We start from the raw sequence: 20000 nt of genomic DNA, 5'->3' as shown, positions 1-20000 counted from the left end.
AGCCAAGTCATCATAGCTCATCTTTTCACTTCACAAGGCGCTCCGCGTTGTTTGTTTTGAAAAGAGAGGGGCGATAGGTTTCTGGTTGCAAGGAGGAGGCAAAGCAAGAGATGGGTGCTTAGAAACAAGGGCTGCTGGACAAAGTATTCACAGGTAAGCTCATAGGCAAGTGATGAGTACAAAACATGGAAAGGTCAGTATAGCTTGAACTACGTAGTAAGGTTTAGTACTAAGCATTATTAAGTCACGGTAACTAAGTACCGGTAACGTTTAATAGATAGAAGTAAGTAACAAGTACCGGTTTAGCACATATGGGTCACATAGGCATACCGATAGGATAATAGGCTTGTACGCAAGGTCAAGTATAGGCTAGAGAGAAAGACCGGTATATGTTTATGTTGAGAAGAAATGCATTGTTTGATTTCCGAAGCAAGTAAAGGCGCGCAGCGAAAGGCATGCATGTTTCATTTGCAGGTGCTGCCGGTCCAGGGCTCTTCGGCTGAGCTTACTAAATAAAAGAAAGCACGGCCTGGTTTATGGGAATCGTAAATAGACGAAGTGGTGTTTTTTCCTTTCCTTGAGGATCTATGCTTTTCATGGCTCTCTTTCTAACGTGGATGACAGGTTTCAAATAGTGGATCAGTTTCTTAATAGCCTTTTCTAAGTGCTTTTCGTTGCCTTCTTCTTATCTTTATGTACCCAGGAAAAAGAGAAGAATCTTCACCATTACCATCACCAGTATCACCTCCAATGGTTGGCGTCCCTTTAATTGTCATTTAGTAGTAGATAGGTTTGTTGAGGACATAATCTCCCGGCCTTATTCATGCATGATAAAGGTAGCCTTTCATAGTCCAAAGCCTTTGTGTGCTTTTGTATTGAACTCTTTTCTACAACGTTGAAGGATTGCCTTACGGGATTAGCAATGGCTTAATAAAAGGATTCAAAAAGGGCTTCTCTTAGGTCCCATACTAGATGACCACCCGGAACTGGATGTACTCGTACTAGAACATTTGGTGATTACCCACCGGGACTTCCTACTAAGTATTTGACACTTCCATCAAGAAGAAAACTCTAAAGTACTCAATCAATGCGAATAGCAGGAATGGTACTTGCAAAAAAAACATATAGGACCAGAGAAATGGGTTAGAGGCTGACCTATCCAGCCAGGTAGTGAAGTCTACCTATGCTAAAGAGCAAGTTCCATATTTGGTTCGAGTAGCCGCCAGCCTATTTTCAGGAGTGGCTTATTATAGTATTATGAAAAATCATACGAACAAAGAAAGCCTATTTTAGGAGTCCACCATATCAAGGGAAAGGGAGATCAGGCTTGGCCTTCGCTTTGCTTATTCATCTTTCTTTCTTTGCTTTTGAATGACTTGATGGGTCTGGATAATAACAAGAAGAGTCAAGGTAGCGAAAGTAGCTATACTCTAGTAGCTGGCGGGGCTAGTGCTAGTGGTGAAGGAAATCAAATGGCAGAGAAGACACGGATTCAGACTTCTTTTTTCAAATAGCCCTTGGTGGTATGCAGATTCATTGAACGAAGAAGGCAGTCTTTCTTCCTCACGAACAAGATCGGAGCACCCAAGGTTAGGCACTCGATTGGATGTTCCCGTACGTACTCTAGAAGCAAGATCGCGAGACGTCCCTATAACACATCGCTGACGTCCTCAAGGCTTTCGTTGTCGAAGAGTGAAAGATCTCACAAGTCCTCCATACGTAAGTTTCTATTCCAGCCCAGCAACGAAGTGCCCGTCGGTCTGCAACATTCCCTGGTACGAGTATGCAGCGTAGTGACTAGTTGATTCTTCAATTCCTTGAAGCCCGTTGCGTAGTCCGTGTCGAGTTGTCCAATCCTTTATCAATAGGTACAACGGCAATCAGCGTCCTTCAATTCATGCTAGTCGTTGAGAACTCAGCATGTCGTCGTATTCTGGCGAACTCCGATCCGTTGTTGGCTCTGAAAGTGCATTTGCTAGTTCGAAAGAAGCTGAATCCGGGTGCAAATGGGATTTCAAATGATTCTTCTGTTTCGTAGCATGCAGCGCAGACTCACTTGGTAAATAGCCTTCCCTAAAAGAGGCAAGGTGCTCACACATGAAATTCCCTTTTTCAGGATATCCTATTTTACTTTTAAGCCATACTAGGGGCAAAGCCATCGAGACTATATCCATCACCAGGAAGAAGCTAAGCCAGAATTTCATTAGGATAAGCCAGAGATATCTAGTACAGTAACTGTGGTTGAATTGCTGCATAGCCCCCCCCCTAATACGAATTTGGCAAATCCTAGTTCTCAAGTTAGCGCACCATTCTTTTCATTGAGGTAAGTAAATATTAGTAGGCAGCCCGTTGCAAGGAAGGAAAGAGCAAGAGCTAGGGCAAAGTGCTCGAGTTACGGTTGTGGACTCTGAATTGTAAGCCGAAGAAGCATTCCTGTGACCTGGCCCCTTCAAATATTGGAAAATAAACTCTATGTATCTGCCGCCCATATTGATATTGATTTTGCGGCCTTTGTGCAGGTATTGGTACGGGTCATGCTGTTGAGTTGGAAGCAGTTGGTTAAGGTAAGTATATATTGGCACTTCTGGTTTCATGGAATTTCCAGCATAGGGCAAAAGTCTTGGTTGGGAGGGATATTTGGTATTGAATTGGGTCTTGGTTGTGGTGGTGGAGGGATTAGGTCTAATATGAGGTCTCATGTTTTGAGCTGGTTCGGAACTTTCATCTTTCTTCTGGTGCTGCCAAGACCTGCCTCAAAGTAGATCTTCGGAAAGCCTACGACAGCGCGGCAATTTATCTACAATAAAAAAACCCATCTTCCCTTCCGGCGACTTATAGATGGAATCTAAATCTACAAACGCGTCTTTTTTGAAACTCGATTGAGTCTATATTTAGGTCTTTGAGACAGGCTCAAAATCAAAATCCAAACAGGTTGGAGCTGCTTTTGCTTACTCCTTTCCTTGGTACTGCCCAGCAGGAAAGAAAAAGACTCTATCTCGAACCGTTGCCAGCAGCTTAGAATTCTACAGTGGAAAAGTATGATTCGTTCATCCGGAAGATAGGATATAGAGCCGGCCGGTATTTTATTTAATGAAGAAAATGCTGACACCCGTGCTCTCTGGACCTCACGAAGTTCTTGTTCATACTAAGCCCACTTATTCTTATCTCCCAGTCTGTGGCTCCCTTTGCCCACAATCACAAGCCCAATAGGCATAAAGAAAACTGTTCCACCCTGTGCCAAAGCAGGCATCTTTCTTGGCTATCCTTCCTTTTGGCCAAATCAAGGGTCTCGCATATATGATTCTTCTTTGAAACCCTTTTATTTTGCACTTCCAGGAGTATCAGCGCTGCTTTGATAGGACAAGGTTTGAAGAGCTCTTACGCGGAAAGTCTTTCGCTCTCTCTTATTCAGCAAACTGACCTCAGTTATTGAAAATGAAAAAATAGAATAAAGAATCGAATCATAGAGTTCGGATTTCTACCGAAAGGGAGAGGAAAACAAATCAAGATCGACTGACTTACTGGAAAGAAGCGAAACTCGACTGCTTGGACAGAGTGGGATAGATCTATTGTCAGAGGTAGAGACGGATAGGTAGCTAGACTTCCAAGTTGAGGCACGAAGTCGCGAAGACAGTTCAGTTAGATTTTGCAGATGCTGGAGTGAGAAAGAACAGAACTATAGACTTTAAAGGATAAGTCGGAAGAAGATCAACCGCCCTTCCTATGCTCTTTAGAAAGTTGTTTTAGGGCCTTAAGAAAGGTAGACCGTAGTGGCTAGAAACCGTCTATCTTTGTTTTGGATTTTTTCAGGTTCAGGCAAGAAAGCAAAGAAGAAGGGAGGATTCTCTATTACCAACTCCCCTCATTGTCCTGTCCTCATTGGTCATTCATCTTTCCCGATCTAGTGCCATCGTTCTTCAAGGTGCTGGAGGGTTTGAAGCATACCTACTACCCCTCCCCTGAGCTTAGTTCAGAGTTGCCTCAGCGCGCTCGAGTAATAACTGGGAAAATCAAGGCAGTCTTGAATTAATTAGATTCTCATCAAAGAGAAAATCCACTATATATGCAAATTTTAGATGAACTAGAATGGCTACCGCTTCACTTAAAATATGCAGCCCACACGTAGTCAAGACAAGTAACGTAAAAGAAAGAATGGGAAAAATCAATTGCAATTGGCTCGTATAGACCTACCTTGTTTTGAACGGTAACCTCTTAAAGCTCGGGAGACAGATTTCTTGGTGATAGTTTGAAGGCTTTCTCGGCCTATCCAAAGCTTGAAATATCTTTACTTATTGCCGGAGAGATAGGGGCTGAAACAAGGCTTGAAAAGGAGCTTACTTTTACTGCTAATGCTACTTCCACTATCTCGTAAGGGGGATACGACTCTACTCCCTTGGTATTTTGACTTATAGTGGTAGGGAGACACATAATTAGACTTGGTAATTATACTGGGTGAGGAATTTATACAACTACTGCTACAAGGGCAATAAGAAGCACTCCTACTAGACATGTCAACAGGAAACCCACTTCTACTTTAACCGAGATTCCCCCACTTTATACTTTTTAACATAAGAAAATCTGAAAGAAGTGCTTAAGACTTCGAGGGAGAAGGACACTTCTGGCCTGAAAGAGAAATAAGCTCGACTGGACGACATGGAACTCAAACTCGTTCGCTCAATCAAATAAAAAGGAACTCGCAGGGGAAATTTCGGCTGGCCAATCTGGAGCATTCTCGGCTGGGTCCAGGATTTGTTCCTCTGGAGTCGGGCTGGAAGTTGATTGGGAGGGGGAGCACCTGAAAATAAAAAAAAGATCATTCCAATGGAACGAAGATATACTTTATCAAGGAAGTCCTTACTTTCATCTTAATGATCCAGATATGGATCAAGATAAAGGCATTCTACGACTACGAAATCCAAATGGAAGCAAGCCCTCCTTAGTCACCCTATCCACTCTCGTCCTGTTTTCGGGTTCCCTTTCAGGGGATGAGGATATTTCGATGATTTCTCCCTCCGTAGGTGGAAAACGCGTGGGTGAGTAGAGTCTGTGCTTTGCTTTGGGGGGCACCGGCAAGAAGCTTCTCGGCCACCCTACTCTGACTTGATTAGCTACTTACTAGTAACTAGGATCGTTCAAACAGTCAGTCAGCAATGCGTACTTCTTTCCTAGTTGAGTGGATCTGCGTAGCAGAGCCCAATCTTCTACCACAAGCTCTGACCTGACTTGTTGTACTTGATTCACCCACGTAAATAGACAACTGGGATAAGGGCTTTCATCCCATAAAAGAGAAGTGAGTCCGCATGTCGGCAAATGATTTGGAATTTAAACTGGCCACAGAGGAAACCGAAGCCCTAACTCCCCATTCTTTCTATCTTACATCGCCATCGAGCCCTGGCTGTAGAGTCACAGGTTTCTAATCGCAATGGATTTCTGTTTTCTTTGGCTTTTCCATTCGCTTCGTTCAACCCTGATCTGGATAGATAGCTCGGCTTCTATTAGCTGAGAATGGTTTTGTCAAGGAAAGGTTTCGCTATACAACAACAATGAACTCACTTCTGATCAAATTGGATGAATCGGTAATCTTTCTCTGTCTTGTGAGAGAGAGTCACTTGCTGTATTGAGAGCGGGTGGGTGACATGCATTAAGCGAAATCAGTTGTTATGTTTTTGATCTTCTTTGCGCGAGAAGATCCTTGACTGAGGAGACGTGTTTGGCTTGGATGATGCCGCTATGCTCCTATTCACTTTCAGAGACCGCTCTGAGTTTGCCGGTTTTGCGGCAACCCTTTCACTAAGAACATTTTCGCCATTAACGAAATGCCACTATTCCACAATGCTTCTTTGATTTATGTGTAGGAGCGGTAGTAGTGAAGAAAATGGAGGGAGAAGAAAGAAAGCGATGTGACACGAGAATAGATCACATCCGACAGCCAGCCATGCCATTAGATAGATCCGCTCTGAGTCTTCTGCAGGATGAGATCCGCTTGGTCTTGTGATAGGGGCTTGAGGAGGAAGAAGAGAGGATTTCTGAAAAAAAGAATGAATCTCCTTATTTATAGGGAACAGGACGTGTGACTTCCTCAAACGAAACGAATGTGGCTTTCGTGATAAGGCAAATCCTTCGTTCGGTACAATCAACATATTGAATCTACGCTCGCTCGGCTCGGTGCTGAATGAACTCCTTCATTGATTCCGGGCTGCTCGTAGGGGGACTATGAAAGCAAGCGTAGGAGATCAAAATGTGAGTCCGATGGGTAAAAAAGGGAAGCAGGAAAGGGTTCTGATGTGAATTCTTCTTGTTTGTATATCTATCTCAGCCCTTGCTTGAAAACCTAAAAATTGACTTGCATCTTCCCTTATCACACTACACTTTCTCTTCCTTATTCCATTTAACTGAGCTAAGCAACACTTTTTCACGTATTCACCCGAGATATTAGATAAATTGGTCATATTGATCTGTCGTCTTGTTCTCGATAGGAACTTGCTGCTGTCTTGGTTGGTTTGAGAGCAGGCACTGTCTATATATCCAAAACCGGAGGAGGGTTTGGATCACAGACGATCGGAGATTTTGGATTGAGATGGATGGTTGTGCTTGAAGTTACGAGTCGGGTAATGCTAAGTTGAATCGGCTGATCCATTTCATCCTCTTTCGGCAAAGGAAGTTGGACTTTAGTTAGCTAAAAAAACTGTACCAGCAGCCTGTCTGTGCCCTTTGAGTCTATAGCCGCCAAATCTAAAGATTCCTTAAGTTTTCGTACGGCTTCTTTTTTCAATGATCGGTGACAATGAATGCTACGAATGTTCGCTTCCACTAATGTCGTCTAAGAATTGTAAGGTGCCCATAGCTTCCCGGAAGAAGAAGAGTCATTGTCGTTTCCTGACCGATATGGATGCACATATTTACCCTCGCCTCGGGAAATACCACCAGTAGAGTCTGCGGAAGGTGTCGTTCAGGAGAGATGCTGGGCTCTAGATATGCGAGTGAGATACCCGCCCTCGGTCATGACCTGGGTTGAAGAAGGAATCTATGTTCTTGGAAGCAAAGAAAGAACTCCGGTATTCCGACCTTAGATTTTTGCTCTGTAGGGGCTACCCTATGGGCTGTTATCTCAAGGTCCTGGTTAGGCTCTTCTTGTTGTCTCTTAGAGGCTAAAAAGAATTGTCTCTTGTGGGAGTGCCCGATAAGGATGAAGAGACCTGGTTATTTGAAGCTTTATAAAAGAATAGTGAAAAGGTTACCTAGCCTATGATCCTCCATATCCTCCAGAGATTGACTACGAGCCATACCCAGCGGGATACATATTGCCCAAATTTCACCTAAAAGATGGACCAAAAGAGCATTTGGCGAGGTTCATCGCTCAGCGTGGAGATACTTCTGGAAACAAAAACTTGTTATTTGGGTTTAACCCTCGTCGCTTACCCACATAGCTTTCTCTTGGTATACCTACCTCTGTGCCTCCTAATTCCGTGAAGTCCTGGGAGCATATGTGCGATTTATTCAGGCGGATTCCGACCTTCTAAAGAAAGAAGTCAGTCACTACTGACGACTTGAGGAAATGCATCCAGGAACCGACAGAGAAAGCCCAGGAGTTCATTGCTCGATTCAGACTCTTGGCGATGCACGGAGCCTATTCCCATTAAAAAAAAACAAGTCTCTATTTGCCTAAAAGGATTGCGTTATGAATTTTGAATTCCTCTTGCTCCTGTCGGGATAACGACATTTGCGCAGTTAATAGAACGAGCTTCAGAATTGAAGGATATTATTAAGGATAAAGAGGTGAAAGCTATCTCATTCCCAAGAATGGCTCAAACTAAGTCGTGACAGACGTTTCAAAAAAGTTTGTACCACAGTAGATGAAAAATAAGGGCAAAGAACATAAAGAGCAAAAGAAGTACAATTTCTATCTCGTTCACACTGAAAAGTTGTTTGAAGTTCTTATGTCCTTTGGAGCTCTCGAGTTGCCTGACTCCGATTAAAAACCTTTTCCAGGTGCTGAAAACAATTCCTGCTACTGTCAGTGTCACAGGAGGATGGGTCACGGCACAGGCTATTGTGGAACACTGCTTGATATTATTCAAGATTAGATTCCTAATTAAGAATTAGACTAGTCCCCAGAAGGGTAAAAAAAAGATCCATTGCCGAATCTGAAAGAGTACAGTCCAGAGACGGGCAAAGCTGTCCAATTGAATGAAGCATAGTGCATCTTTCATTAAGTGAGATTCCAATTCCATCTGTTACGGCTAGGAAGCGGATGAGTGGCCGTATTCGACCACCTCTTTATCTTACGGCTAGTTCCTTGAGATTCGGGAAAGTTTTCCATTAGATTAGGGGAAGGGAGAGAAATTGTTTGTTTATCTTCCCTTTTTTTGAACCATTCTTCTTCTCGATAGCCAGATAGCATAAGAATATTGTTACTAAGAAAGCAGCAAATCCCTTCTTTCTACGAAGAAGCTAAATAGACTTAAAAAAAAAATTACCTTGCAACAGAAGTTTTTTTTAGTAGTCCACTTTGACTGATAGATCCCAGATCTTCAATTACCAGCCCCAAAAGTGCCACCCTATTTTGGTAAAATAAGATATGCGTAGCGCTTCATATGAACATGCCTCTATCAATTGAGAGGCTCTAACTGAGCTCTTGAATGCTCTTAGGCTACCGTAACGATAAGAATGAATTCCGACGCGAGCATTCCATCTTACAGTAATCCCTTCCTTTTTCCCTATTGATTGATTATCCGATTTGAACCCACAATTCATCCTTATGGAAAAGAAGGGATGCTACTTTCCGTGTCGTGATTACCCACCACTTGTCCTTGTACGCGGTAAAAGATATAGTATGCTTTCTATGAAAGCTCGTACTAAATGGTTAAAGCACTTAACCGGCTTACCTTTTTCAGCTGCATCGTACCGTGGGTCAAACTCTGTATGTAGATAGAGCCCCTATGCTCCTAATGTAGAGCTGGAACTACAACAGTTACCGTGGAATCCGCGATCACACATGAGTTACAGTTGTTTTTCCGGTGAAGCTAGTACTTTACTTGAGTATACCATACTTTTTGTGTTGGAAACACCATTGTCACACGGGTCTAATAAGAATATTGACTGGCAGGTGAGCTAAAAGCCAACACCTGAGTCAGTCAGTCTTCCACTTCAGTTGCTGGTTGGGTAGGTCAAACCGCGAGTACGAGATAACTCAGAGGCACTGTTAAATCTATGTTGGTTGTCAGTCTTCGGCATTGATTTTCCTTGAGCGGAGGAAATGGTGCTTTGTCGATCCGATTTCTCACTTCTTCTCTTACGAGATTTCTAGTTTCATGAAAAGAGCGCTCTTTCTATCAACGCAGGGCTCAGACCTTTTTACAGCAGTTGAATGGGTTTAGCTTAGAATTGAATCATGCCCCCGCAAGATTGGCTGGCCATTGAGGACTTGTTCCGATGAGTTTGAAAGTGCCGGCGAGGCACGGGCTTAGTAAGTGAATCGGCAAGTTGGTCAGAAGTATGAACATGAGAAATACGCAATTTACCAGTAGCAACTTGATCTCGAACGAAATGGAAGTCAATGGCAATGCGCTTCATACGAGAATGGAACACGGGGTTGGCGCAAACATAAGTGGCACTTACATTGTCACAATAGATGACTGGAGTGGGTGAGATTGGAACTTTCAGCTCTTGAAGAAGATTCATGATCCAATTGACTTCAGCGGCAGTGGAGGCAATGGCCCGATATTCGGCTTCGGTGGAGGATCGAGCAACTGTCTTTTGCTTTTTATAACTCCAAGAGATAGGATTGGCTCCAAGGAAAACAACATAAGCTGAAGTGGAAGTTCGATCATTAGGATCACCGGCCCAATCGGCCTCCGCAAATGCGTGAAGAGTGCGAGGAGAATTCTTACGGAGCAAGAGACCTTAGTCAAGAGTGCCAACTAGATATCGGAGGAGGCGTTTTACAGCACACCAATGAAGTGTGGATGGGCAATGCATGAACTGAGAGAGCTTGTTGATGGCAAAGGAGACGTCAGGACGAGTCAAAGAGAGATATTGTAAGGACCCAAGAGCTTGACGGTATAATTTTTGATCAGCCGGTGGCGAGCCATCTGATAATTTAAGCACTTCAGTAGTAGCAATAGGCGTTGAGACAGCCTTGGCATCAGCCATGTTAAGTCGATGCAAGAGGTCACTGATATACTTCCTTTGAGATAAGAACAAGCCATTAGCAGTGTAGTGAGCTTCAACTCCAAGGAAATAAGAAAGCTGGCTTTATAGAGAATCGTTTGGCAAGAGTAGAGATAAAAGCATTCACTTCAGCTGCTGCGGATCCAGTGATGATTATATCATCAACATAAACTAGTATATAAATAACCGAAAATGGGGAGTTAAGTATAAACAATGAGGAATGTGAGATGCTGAATCCTTCTGATACTAAAAAAGTCAGGTACGAAGCTCGTTATACCAAGCACGAGGGGCTTGCCGAAGGCCATAAATAGGCTTATGCAACTTGCAAACATAATCAGGAGTCAAAAAGTCTTCAAACCCAGGTGGTTGTTCCATGAATACTTCATCAGTTAAAGAACCCTGCAAGAACGCGTTATTTACATCGAGTTGGCGAATAGGCCAACTATTAGTCACAGCAAGAGTAAGCAATTTACCTAGATGCCATTGACTTATTAATATTAATAAAAAAACAACATATGTAGAATCTGACTCGATCCAGAGGTATTTCCAGCCCTTGGAGTGTGCTATAGCGATAGCCGTCATAACCCCAACCCACTCTGCCTGATATGCGAATCCGCTGCCCAACGAAAGCGCAAAGCATCCATGTACCTCTGCTGTTTCGAAAGATTCCTCCGCATGACGATGGTCCTGGCTGACCTCTCGAGCATCCATCTGTATTAACTTGAATCCATCCAGGAGGTGGAGGTTGCCATAGAATAGAGTGGATCACCGGAGCTTTGCGTGGTTTCCCTTTAAGCCTCAACGCCCGAAGTCTAAGCAGATCAGTCTGCGAAAGTGTGCTTCGAGCCGATGACAGTTGAGCTTTCCAAGTTCTCACGTGCGGATGGGAGGCGCGAATGCTATTTGCCAACTGGTGACCCTGCCCGAGCAGTTCAGAAAGTTCCTCTTCCGTCTTCTCACGAGCAGACAAAACTTGGGTCAACTTCTCTTACAAAGCCTTTTGCTCAGAAAGCAGACTTTGTTTTCGAGCCTCTAATTCCTATTTCCTGAGATTTGGCATTCTTCTCCCGGATCCTCGCGTTCATGATATCTACATTCAACTGTGCCCCGGAGACACGGTCGAAGCACGCCCGCCCCGTGTGCGTCTTTCACGACATGCTCTGGTCCCGGGTTTCTTCCTGTGGTCTTCTAGCGTTAGAAGAAGTCGTGGAGGTCCCATCTCTCAGCGTTTTTTTTTCTCCTTTTTCATTATCATTTTCCCTCTCAAAAAAGATCGAAAGGATTCACTCCGGTGCTGCTTGCTGGTGGAGGTTGACTATCTCCACTATGAATAAGTCTTTCTCGAGTAACTGAGACTCAACGTGTAGGCGTTGGAAGCAGAAATAGGAGATGGGTCGTTCCAGCTCGGCAAGAGGATTCCGGAACATCCAAGTCCTAGCTATAACACAGACAGGAAAGTTTTTTTCTTTCATTGCAATGTCTGGCATCATTTCAAATAGGCTCGCTACATAGTTGCAGGCTGCTCGCTCGCTCCATTCTTACGCTCGCTGGCTGGTGAGGCAGAGTTGGTATGGCACTGGCTGGCTGCTAATGGTCACTCAGGATCTACTATGCGCGATACGCCGACGACATTTTGTTTGGGATTCCCCGGGCCAAAGAGATATACCTGTTCCATTCCAAGTGAAAGACCAGCAGCAGCGCATACTATTGAACGCGTGCGGCAGGTTTCAATTCCACTTTTCCTGGGCAAACTAGAAAACAAGTACCGATGTCAGGAGATGGAAGTCAGGCAGTGACGTAGGATAAGGCTCTTTGGTGAACCAGACTTTGTCTATCTTAGAGATCAAATTGGATGATAGATTTTTCTTTTTTTTCTTGGGAATGGTCAAAGCCTTTCACGGTTGAGCAAAAGGTCTCGGGTTCGAAAACAGAGATCAAAAACTCTGTCCTCGCTTCGATATTGTTTTCATATTGAGGGATTAGTCTGCCATCAGTGGTAGACTGGGGAAGAAGGCCGAGTGGATGCTTTCCAGCAAAAGAAAACATGACGTAGTCATCATGTCTAACAGAGAGATTCGCCTTGGTTCTGTCTATCGCTCTATAGGGAAAATGACTCCGTTCTGTCTCCATTAGCTAATCAGGCTTGCATAGGAAGGGGAAGGAAGAGATTTTCTTGCTTCAATCTCACGTCCTTTATATATGCTAACCTACCCTATTCCCTGCATACTGATGACTCGCGTTGGCTAACAGCACGTCTTTCAGCAGCTCACTAAAGGATGGGCTATTCATCTCAGTCCTCATGCTTCCGTCTTCATATCCCGCCAGAAAAGAAGAAAGGCGAGTCTTTGCTTTGGCAAAAAGAGAAGGAGCTCTTCTTGCCCATATGGGAGTGGAAGCTTCAGTGTAAGCGGAAGCTAGACTAGAAGAGAGATTCATCCTAGGCTTTGCTTGGCCCTACTCTAGTTTTGGTGCAGCTAACTAAGGGTCGAATTTCGTGACTTGATGAAGAGGAAGCCGAGTATCTTTGGTCTTGAAGAGTCAGGCCAATCCAACCGCTTGCTCCTGCCCAACTCAGTCTCAGTCGTACCATAATGCGCCTGGACTCAACACTTTTCTTGCTCCAAGACCACCCTCTAGCCCTCATGTCAAATAGATGACAGAATTGTAAACAATCTTAGAATGATTTAAGCTGAGGAACATAGAGGTCTCTCCCACCATTTTTGTCATATACCTCTGGAATAGTGTTGAAATCACACGCCACTAAGCAGGAGCCTAAACCAAGTGGTTTATCTTAGCGTGCTAGCCGCAGCTTCATTTCGTATAGCGATAACGCTTTCTCTTTCTTAGCGCTCCACCCCGCGGGGAACTCTGGTTGCGCTTTGGTTGGCTTTCTCTTTTTTTCGATTTTCTCTGACTTGACTCAGCTTGACCTACTTGACTCAGCGGTTAGAGTATCGCTTTCATACGGCGAGAGTCATTGGTTCAAATCCAATAGTAGGTAAAACCGGCCGAAACCCCCGCTTTTGCCAGCATGACAGCAAGCACAGACTGGCATCAAGGAGTCGAATGACCAAAGCATCGGTTGCTTCCACGAGACTAAACAATCAATGACCAATAAAAGACCAACGAAACGACGAGTGAGAAAGATAAAGCCTGCTATTTGAATAGTTGGTTTGAGCATTTGTTTCAATAGTTGATACCCCTGTAGTGCTTCTATTAGAGTAGGTGGGTAGCAGATCACCATCATGTTTGATCAATTTAGTACCGGCATTGCTTCATCCATTCTTTCCTGGGCACCGGTAATCCCAAGAACGGCTAACGGCTCCCACCTCTCCTATGGCAAGCCCATCCTAGATTTGAGAAATGACATTGATCGAAACCAAGACGCTACGAATCCTACGAACAAGACGATTTAGTTAAATACTACGTTGTAAATACTAAATACGAATTAGCGCTATTCGAGCTAGACCTGTCGCTTTCCCTTTTAGTTCTGGCCTACGAGCTAGAGATTATACGAGCTATTTTTACCTAGTGCTATCCACGTACGCCAATAAATCTAATTAAATAGTTGGAATTGCAACTTCCAACGGCTAAAACCAATCAAATCAACGGCCAGGGATTAATACACAGGAACGGTTGCCTCTACTTGCTATTTGCATCGTATCCTCGGGCAAAGCACATTAGCTAAGGTTTCATCGGATTGCTACACGGCTTAACGGAAATAACGGAACACCCCTCCAAACAGATCGGATTGCGCTAGAGCTATTCCTAGACCTAGCGATAGAGACGAGCTAGAGCGTTAATACGAATCATCAATTGAAGCAAAGGGTTTGCCCCAGGACTAGTACGCTAACGAGCTCCTCCTACGCCAATACTTGCTTAAAAAAATTCTCTAGGGTGCACTCGGGACAAGGCAGAAGCCGAAGCACATTCCCTAGCGTACGAGATATGCCTTTTAGGAGAGAGATCCCTTTTACGAGCAATGGTTTTTGATAATGCTACCCCCAGTTCAAAGCAAAGGTCGAAGCTGAACTGCCTTTACTCGGCTTCCGTTCAAAGATTCGTATCTGTTTTTCCTCGGTTTCCCATTGGAGGTTCCAATACTTGCTTTTGGTGGAGGTCTCGTACCATAGCGAGGGGCGATCAATTCCTAGCGCAAGAGCTATTCCTATCCTCGAGCGAAGCTAGTCCGTTTCCTAGGAAGGCGGCTAAGGGTTCGGGTCGGAAAACAGGTACGGTTCCCTAGAATACCCTACTTCCGAGAAAGCCTCTCCTCCCCGAGGAGAGTCTTCCTCTTCCTAGCATCTAGGCTATACTCTCGTGTTTGACTTAACACAACGAGACATAGGCACCCACATGCTTGAACTACGATGATACCCTACGGTACGGACATCACACATTCAAGTAGGGAGACCTTGCTCGTGGATAACTAGACGGCGGAGCGAATAGATTCAAACTTGAACCTAAGAGAGGCTTGAGGGCCGGCTTTTGGACCATCGCAAACGGGCCTCGGAATGGCTAAACACTTCCGATTTCAAGCCTGAGTACTATACGCTTTACGATTATCAATATGAAGGGATAGGGTGAGTTATTCATTCCTAAGCTCCGATTAGACCGCAAAGGACAGGTACTAAGCTTTAGAGCAAACTTTGATTCATACCACTTGGACTTTCCCTAGTTTTTAAACCAGTTCGCCAGTTCGTTTGCCCAGCGGGGCAGCTGCCCTTTTGGTTTTTATCCAGCTTATCCCCTTTGCTTTAAAACCTACTTCGCCTTCCCTATTCCGATTCGCTATCGCTGTTCCGCTGTTCCGTTCCTATTCTTTTCTTCCAAATCCTAATCCTGGAAATGCATATGATGACACTAGTTCACCAGGCTAGTGTTGGGAATTCGATTGAGTGCGAAAGCACATTCCCTTGCTAGAGATATTCCTTTTATTCATCCCGGATTGTGTGAATGCGTTCACACCTATCCCGAGTGGGTATAGTTACGTGGTTAAGTAATCCCTTCCTATGCGAGGTTGTATGAGAGAACATAAGGAAAGGCTTGATACATCCATGTCTAGCTCATGTCGATCTTCGTGTCATTTTTCTTTCATTAGCTCAGTAGGATAGTCCACGTTGCTAGGATGTGTGGGTCTAGTCTGGTCGTGACCCTCGATCAAACCATCCTAGCAATGCCCTCTTCTCAAAACAGGCGTTCGATGTACGGATCATCGCCGCTTGTCTTTGGGGGTGGGATTTGGAATGGAATTTCAAATTCGAATTGGAAGGTTTGACAGCCAAGGAGCGGCAAATAAGTAAATCTCTTCGACATAGCAGAAGAGAAAAGGAATAATAATCTCTTTCTTAAAAAGTCAATAGAAGTAAAATGCGAAGCATGAAACTAATTAAAAAGTTGGGAATGGCTACATCGGAAAAGCGTGAAACAATGTCAAGTCTCGGGTTTGATCGAGTGATGACGAGAGATAGAATGATACAAAGCCTAAAGGGGAGAGCACTTAGCCGAGCATTTAGTAGTCGTTCGGCTGGGGAAGATTTTCTGTTTAAATGTATGCTTAAATCTCTAGCGAAAGCTCAAAAAGATAGAAAAAGATGGCTAAGTAGCGAAATTCTCAAATATATGGGTTTACTGCCCGCAGATTGTAGTTTCCATTATGTGATTAATTTCGTGAATGAAGACAATGATTGCATTGGATTAGGCTCCGGTGAATCAAGTGGCAGCAGTTCCCTGCCTACAACCTGGTGGGAGGTTTGGGAGCTGTTTTCACAGACAAAATGTCCAAAGGCTCCACCATTGGTTGATTCTGCATGTCCAAATCCAATGCAACAAAGCCTATTGAATTGCATAAAATTCCTCCAGCGTCCGAAGATTTATTGTGATATATTTGCAGAAGGATTTGGAAATCGAGTTCGAATTATCATGAAATTTACGGAAGGTGTCGGATGTCAATTTTGGTGGGCGATGCGGCCTCTAAAGGATGACACTAGAGAAACTACTTTTCATGTGATTTCGAACTATAAACTTTTTTGTCAGCGCGGATGTCTGGTAGATGCAGATTTCACGTTCTCACAATTTGATCATAGTGAGATCCTTTCAAGTCTCAATAAAATTCTTATTAAGAATCCTCTATTAACAAAAACACTAGACATTGAGGAGTCATTGGTGACAGATCAACCATGGCCTGACTCAATGTTGGACATTGCAAAATTTGCAATTTGTTTTGCTAATATTCTGATGACCGGGGCCGCCAAGCCTCAAGGACTTTTCCATTTCCCCGAGGGGGAATCCTAAATGAAATGAGAAATTCCAAAATAAATAAATGTGAAGTAGTTACAGATGTGAAAAAAGTCAATATCTCTCTGTCTGTGTAGGTTCGGTTTGTTCTTATCGATCCATTTCTTCGAGTGTGGGTGTCCTACGCTACTTCCGTTCATGTTTACGTTCTCAAAAGAAAAGAAGGCTTTCCTTGGAAAAACCAAGGACAACCCCTATCTCAGTCTCCTTTCTCTTTTCGGGAGCAGAGCTTCAAAAGATGTAGTTACCCTATGATGAGATTGAGTTCAACGGATATGAAGGATAGAAATATGCTATTTGCTGCTATTCCATCTATTTGTGCATCAAGTCCGAAGAAGATCTCAATCTATAATGAAGAAATGATAGTAGCTCGTTGTTTTATAGGCTTTCTCATATTCAGTCGGAAGAGTTTAGGTAAGACTTTCAAAGAAACTCTCGACGGGAGAATCGAGTCTATTCAGGAAGAATTGCAGCAATTCTTCAATCCTAACGAAGTCATTCCGGAGGAATCCAATGAACAACAACGATTACTTAGGATCAGCTTGCGAATTTGCAGCACCGTAGTAGAATCATTACCAACGGCACGCTGTGCGCCTAAGTGCGAAAAGACAGTGCAAGCTTTGTTATGCCGAAACCTAAATGTAAAGTCAGCAACACTTCTAAATGCCACTTCTTCCCGTCGCATCCGTCTTCAGGACGATATAGTCACAGGTTTTCACTTTTCAGTGAGTGAAAGATTTGTATCCGGGTCTACGTTCAAAGCTTCTACCGTAGAAAAAATTCGAGAGGCCTTCGTACCCATAGACCTAATTCGAGAAGGCTTGATAGTCCTAAGAAAGGTGAGGGTGGGGGGTGATATTATGGCTGAATAAGGAAGAGGAATAGAATCTCATTCATGTGTTCATGCTAACAGAAGAGCGGATCCAATACACATAAGGCATCGGTTGTTCTTAACAGCGATGGCTATTCATTTAAGTCTTCGGGTAGCACCACCAGATCTTCAACAAGGTGGAAATTCTCGTATTTCGTATGTACATGTTCCTGCGGCTCGGATGAGTATAGTTATTTATATCGCGACAGCTATAAACAGTTCCTTGTTCCCATTAACAAAACATCCCCTTTTTCTTCTTGTTCTTTGTCATAACGCCTATTCCGGGACGAGTACTACTTTTTTTTACAAAAATAATTTACAAGCAGATGATTTTCCGACCCTGACTACCAATTCCCCGACTACCTCTCTGGCTTATCAATCTAGCAAGCATAGGAAATCCAATTTCGGTAATCTTACCAAACAAGCAACGGATTGAGCAACTAGCGCGAAAGCCGTTGCGCTAACGCGCATCCTCTTGCTTGGATTCAAAAAGAAAAAGAAGGTTGATTGGAACTGAAAAGAACAAACAGGCAGGCATGCTTTCAATCTTTTAGAATTTGAGAAATGCACTTGTCAAGAGTACTCTAACAATCGACGTCTCCCATCTTCTCAGGATTAAGCACTTTAGCTATCTATTATGGAAATTGTCCGCTATCCGCACCTTACTCTTACTTTACTATTACGGATTTGGAAGTGGGAAAGCCAACCTGGGCTTTTGAAGATCACTCTTGCCCGTTCCGTTCATAATTGCTTAGCTTAAAAGGAGAAGTCCAAATAGTGGCTGCGGAAAAGTCAATTCTATCATTTTTCGAAAGTTCGAGAAAGGTCATGCACGAAAAGAAAGAATCAAGGAAAGAACTGACTTTGATACGAAAGAAAGACTGAATCTGACTATCCCAATTCAGAAAGACGGAAATTGCCGGTTGGGTTAGTCCAACCAAGAAAGAAATGGGATTCTTTGGGCATTGCTTGGGCCGACTTCATCAGTATGGCTATCTCTAAAGATCTATCACTGCACACTTGAGAGATCTCTGTCTCCAGCCAATCAAAGCGTCTATAGCAGCTCCGCCGCTTTCTTTTTCTTGGAAAATATGTAGATTTCAAAACTTACCGATAGGATTTGGTTTGGAGTTCTAATAAAATTGTGTACGAAGCTGTGCACACAAAAGCAGATATCGATAATATCATAACGTTAATAATGGAAACTCTTGTTTATCTCTCAGTTCACCGATTCATCCATCCGGGAGGGCAAAGCATGTCTCTTTGTCCAGGTATCTCTTTCTTTTGTTATAAACGTTTATCTATGCTCTTTCTCTTTCTATTAAGTGAATATGCCCAGCTCCGAACCAATCGTTTCTTTATAAAGAAATCGTACTAAATATGATATTCACAAAAAGTACTTTTTCCATGAATAACGAAAACTACACTTTCTATGAGTTGTTGAAAAGCGGAGACACCCATATTCGCTTTTTCCCTGTTCCTTCCAACGAATAAATGTAAAAAGTATAGGTTCCTCTCCTGATGATCCCAGGTATCTCCGTTTTGACGTAGCCTATGCCAAGCGCATGGAAGGAAGCTAAACAGCTCCAGCAGCTAAAAGGAGTGAAAACGGACAGAAGAGAGTACGAAGGATAAGTTCATACCAAAAGGATTTGCGTTTTGTGAAAGAAGAGCTAACCGAGAATTGCTCTTGTTGAAGTTGCCCGGCTTTATTTATAGATCTTTGTGATCTTTCCATGGGAGAAGCGCTCATTGAGATCCTTCCAAACAGCCTCGGCTCTTTCGTTGTGGATGATACTCTCACACAGGTACCGGGGGTTACAGTATGGTGCGAATCAGTACAAGCCTGGGGTACGGGAATTCTACGAGGGATAAAACTCGCAATTGCATTGACATGATTGAATTCAGCAGTTTAGTTCTTTTTCAAAAGATACCGCTCTAGGAGTAAGCAATGGAGCATGGCCGTGTGAAGCAGACAGCTCTCTCGAGAGTCGCCTATGATTGCTTACACACTCTACATTACACCATAATGGTACTCTCTCCAAACAAGCAACGGATTGAGCAACTAGCGCGAAAGCCGTTGCGCTAACGCGCATTCTCCACCACATCTTGCTGGTTTGAGACAAAGATTTGACATAGATAATGCTTTCTCGCTACCCGCCCGCAATGGTTCACTGATCAATACTTCACAAAGTCATCAACATGTGATACGACAAAACTAGAAAGAAAATCGTTTGTGGCTGATCTCTCCATCTACTTACTTCTATTGGACCCATAGGACCAGCGCTCACAACAAATCCAATAAGATAAGATCTAATAATGAAACCCGGGAACACTAATTCAAAAACAAAGCGATAGCAATGTTTATAGAAAAAGCAAAACAACACTCAAGAGAAACTCCACCTAGAACGTACCAGTCAGCACTTCGTTATTGTCGACCGCGCGGATCATCATAAGCAACAAAGTAGCAAATACGCGTCGGTATCACATAAAGAGGATTTTCGACAGGCTCCACAAGAACATTCGTTCCTAGGTGCATGACTGTTCGGGGAGCTCCTTCTTGCTAAGAGTGCCAGTGGATTCTCCTCCTATTCCTCGACTCTTTATTAAGGAGACAGACCGGTAATCTCGCTTCTGATAAAAGAGCGGCTATTCCCCTAAG

At 43.5% G+C, this 20000-nt stretch overlaps 1 protein-coding gene across 1 annotated transcript in view; it reads left to right on the top strand.

Moving 5' to 3' along the window:
* Positions 1 to 16261: 16261 nt before the first annotated feature.
* The window catches only part of LOC120694115 (ATP synthase protein MI25), a 6942-nt gene continuing 3203 nt past the window's right edge, over positions 16262 to 20000 (top strand). The window contains exon 1 of the mRNA XM_039977286.1: positions 16262 to 20000. This exon is cut by the window's right edge and continues 3203 nt beyond it. Coding sequence (XP_039833220.1) covers positions 16719 to 17339 — 621 coding nt within the window. The 5' untranslated portion in view covers positions 16262 to 16718 and the 3' untranslated portion in view covers positions 17340 to 20000.

This window comes from Panicum virgatum, unplaced genomic scaffold (assembly GCF_016808335.1).
Source record: "Panicum virgatum strain AP13 unplaced genomic scaffold, P.virgatum_v5 scaffold_3273, whole genome shotgun sequence".
In the NCBI taxonomy this organism is placed as follows: domain Eukaryota; kingdom Viridiplantae; phylum Streptophyta; class Magnoliopsida; order Poales; family Poaceae; genus Panicum; species Panicum virgatum.
This window is presented reverse-complemented; position numbering and strand designations above follow the sequence as displayed.